The sequence below is a fragment of the Scylla paramamosain genome, chromosome 26 (genome assembly GCF_035594125.1).
Source record: "Scylla paramamosain isolate STU-SP2022 chromosome 26, ASM3559412v1, whole genome shotgun sequence".
Classification (NCBI taxonomy): Eukaryota; Metazoa; Arthropoda; class Malacostraca; order Decapoda; family Portunidae; genus Scylla; species Scylla paramamosain.
Window position 1 is genome coordinate 15,342,561 of NC_087176.1, and position 4,030 is coordinate 15,346,590.

Genomic DNA, 4,030 nt, shown 5'->3' on the forward strand with positions numbered 1-4,030 from the left:
CCGGGATCGTACGATCGCAGGTAAGTAGGCGATCGTGACAGAATATGGGGGCCCGTCCGGGATTTTTGAACATTTGTGTGGTGTAACGAGTGTTACATGGTGATTGTTGTTGGGAGGAATTTACCTGTGTGAAATATTTCTTTAAAACTGTGCATTTATTGTGGTGAATATTTGGAGGAATATTTTGTGAATATTTTGTGGAGTGTAGTGATTGTAATCATGGCCGCTAGACGTGTTGAGATGTTCCTTCTGTCGAGAAGTGTGCATGATCTGTACACACTAACCAAGGAGGAATTGTGTTCAGTGGCTGAGAGGTTTCAAGTGGAGTTGAAATCCAAGAAAAAGGAGGAAATGCAGGCGGAGTTGAAAAATGCTCTTGTGGAGAGGAGCTGGTTTGAAAATGATGGTGGTGAAAGTGAGGATAATGATGGGGAGAGTGTAAAGGAAGGTGCTGAGGTCAGTGAGATAAACCTGGGTGCTTTTGGTGGAACAGATGGCCTTTCTAGTAGTGAAAAATTTGAGTTAATGAAACTTCAAATACAGATGCAGAGGGAACAGAAACAGCAAGAGATGGAGTTAAAGAAGGAGCAGATACAGATGCAAAAGGAGATTGAGATAGAAAAAATTAGAGCAGAAAGTAAAAATAAAGTGAACGGGACCAGGGCAGGAAATGGTGCTCAAGGCAACGGGGATTTAGAGAAAAGGGCCATCAGTATGCCTAACTTTGTGGAAGGGGAGGAAGAAAACTTTTTTTTTCAATTTGAAAAAGCTGCAAAGATGATGGGAAGGGATGAAAATGATTGGGCAATAATAGTCCAGTCTAAATTTGAGGGAAGGGCCCGAGCGGTATATGTGAATTTGAGTGAGCAAGAGGCGCGTGATTATGAAGTGGTAAAGGAAGCGGTGTTGGGATCAACCCTTCTATGTCCGGATGTGTACCGGGAAAGGTTCCGCAGGACAACAAAACGCCCAGGTGATACTTATCTCGGGATGGCTCGAGAGGTTATCCTTAAACTGGACCGGTGGCTGAAGGCCGAGGAAGCCACTACACTTGAAGAGGTAAAAGGAGTTATACAGATGGAACAATTTATGAGGCAAATGCCCCTCAGTGTAAGATGTGAGCTCGCATCACACGACGTGAAAGACGTGATGGAAGCCGGACGCAGAGCTGACAAGTACTGTGCGGTCCGTGGGCTGAACGGAGATGAACACCATGAAGGGAGAAAGCCATTCTCCAGCAGAAATGATGGTCATCAGAGATATAAGAATGACAGTCAGATGAGCTCAACATCAGACCACAGATCAAACCAACCCCGCCCTAACAACTATAGTTTTCCTCACACTTACACCATGCCCCCGCCAGCCGACCACAACATGAGGTCTGCGCCCTATGGGAGTAGGCCCAGGAGCACTACCTATTACCAGAAGGGTAGTGGGGATGAAGGTGCAGTTAAGTGCCTTGGATGTGGAAGTAGTGGGCATAGGAAGTACCAGTGTCCGAAGGGACGGCCGAAGCCAGTGGGAGCAGTTGCCGCCCAAAGAGACCTGATAAAGTATGTGGAGAATATGAATGCAGAGATACAAGAGGAGCCGCCGAAAGATGAGGGCTTTGAGCACTTCACCAGTAAGGGCACAGTGAAAGTGGAGGGAAGTCCAGAGAAGGTGATCAGAATCCTTCGGGATACGGGAGCTAACCAGAGTCTCATCTTAAGTAGTGTACTCCCATGGAATGAGGAGACCAGCACTGGCAGAGAGGTCTCATGCAAGGGTGCAGGAGGCAAGTTCAGTATTCCCCTGCACAAAGTTTGGCTGGACTGTGGATACGTCACTGGAGAGGTGACGGTGGGAGTGAAGGAGGCACTGCCCGTAGATGGAGTGGATATGCTGGTTGGGAACGACCTGGCTGGAGGTCGAGTTATCCCTAAACTTCAGATGGTAGACAACCCTCTGATAGGGATGACGGAAACCACCACTCCAGCAGCAGTCCCTCACTCAACAGATGGGGAAGCAGAGGTGCCCGAATTGTTCCCAGTCTGTGCAGTGACCCGAGCGATGGCCCGGAAGGAACGCATGGACACCGAGGGAGCAACGCAAGAGGACGAAGGCCTGGGCGTTCTGTTTGAGGAACCTGATGAAAAAGGAACTAACCCGGAGTGCGCAAGTGGTGAATCGGTTGTAGGTCAGGTGGAGCCCAACCTTGATTTTCTGGTAGAAAAGAACGAGTTGATAAAAGCTCAGGAGAGTGATGAAAGCTTGAAGTCTGCTTGGAATGAGGCTAACAGGCTGGGTGAGCTTGACAATGAGTACGTGGGCTACTACGTGAATAACGGGGTATTAATGAGAAGTTGGAGGCCCCTGACAGCCCCAACCTCCGATCACTGGATGGTGAAAAGGCAGATTGTGGTGCCATGGGTGTATAGGAAGAAAATTTTGGAGATGGCACACGAAGGTAATCTGGCAGGATACCTGGGGGTCAGAAAAACCCTAGGAAAGATCCTGTGTCATTTTTACTGGCCTAGAGTGAGGGGTGATGTGAAAGAGTTTTGTAAAACTTGTGGTTTGTGTCAGAAGGTGGGCAAGCCGAACCAGGTGATTCGCCCTGCCCCCCTTCATCCTATACCTGTGATCGAGGAACCATTCAGTAAGGTGGTGATAGACTGTGTAGGTCCTTTACCAAGGACCCGGAGGGGGAACCAGTACTTGCTGACTATTATGTGTATGTCATCCAGGTTTCCTGAGGCCATTCCCCTCAGGAGTATAAACTCTAAAAACATTGTGAGGGAACTGGTGAAATTTTTCTCCTGGGTGGGAATTCCTAAGGTGTTGCAGTCAGACCAGGGAAGTAATTTCACTTCTCGTGCATTCAAGGAAATCCTAAGGGGTCTGAAGATTGAACAGAGACTGTCGAGTGCTTATCACCCTCAGTCTCAGGGTTGTGTAGAAAGATTTCACCAAACTCTCAAAAACACTCTCAGGATGTATTGTGAGGAGATGAGTGTTCAGTGGGATGAGGCATTGCCACTAGCCTTATTCGCGTTAAGGGACAGTGTGCAGGAGTCAACTGGTTTCAGCCCATTTGAGTTAGTGTATGGCCATGAGGTGAACGGTCCTTTAAGGATGGTGAAAGAAAAATGGTTAGGAGTAGAGGAGCCTCATACTGTGGTGAAATATGTATCTGATTTCAAGGACAGATTGATGAGAGCTAGGGAAATTGCTCGGGAAAATCTGAAAAATAGTCAGAGTGAAATGAAAGGCTGGTATGACAAGAAGGCGAGGGCCAGATCTTTCCAGCCTGGGGACAAAGTCTTGGTTCTTTTCCCATTGCAGGGTGATCCTTTCAAAGCCAGGTTCAGCGGGCCTTGGGAGATTGAGAGAAAAATGAGTGATGTAAATTACATTGTAAAAACTCCAGGGAGGAAGAAAAAGAACCAGTTGTGTCATGTAAACATGCTGAAGCCATTTCACGAAAGGGACAGAGAAAATGGAGATGATGTAGCAGAAGGAGTAAGAGCTGTGAGTGTTGTAAATGTAACCACTGAGGCGGAGGAGAAGTGGTCTGAAGTGAAATTGAGCAGGTGTGAAGGGATGGTGCTAGAGAACTCAGCTGTGTTAGGGAATTTAAATGATAAACTGTGGCACATGGAGCTGGAGAAGAGGGAGAGGATTAGGGAGATAATTGAAAGGTTCAGTTCTTTGTTCCCTGATGCACCTAGAAAAACTAATGTGGTGGTGCACGATGTGGATGTTGGGGAGGCTGAACCCATCAAACAGCATCCCTACAGAGTTAACCCGCAGAAAAGAGAGATCATGAGAAAAGAAGTAGAGTATATGCTGGAACACGACTTGATTGAGCCCAGTGAGAGCCCATGGAGCTCGCCATGTGTACTGGTGCCCAAGCCCGGTCAAGAGAGTTTCCGTTTCTGTACGGACTATAGGAAGGTTAACATGGTGACAAAACCTGATGCTTACCCTATCCCTAGAGTTGATGACTGTATAGATCATGTGGGAAGTGCCAACTTCATAACAAAAA

At 47.4% G+C, this 4,030-nt stretch overlaps 1 protein-coding gene across 1 annotated transcript in view; it reads left to right on the forward strand.

The window, feature by feature from the left end:
• Positions 1-219: 219 nt before the first annotated feature.
• Positions 220-4,030, forward strand: part of LOC135113843 (uncharacterized) — a 4,815-nt gene continuing 1,004 nt past the window's right edge. The window contains exon 1 of the mRNA XM_064029462.1: positions 220-4,030. This exon is cut by the window's right edge and continues 383 nt beyond it. Coding sequence (XP_063885532.1) covers positions 220-4,030 — 3,811 coding nt within the window.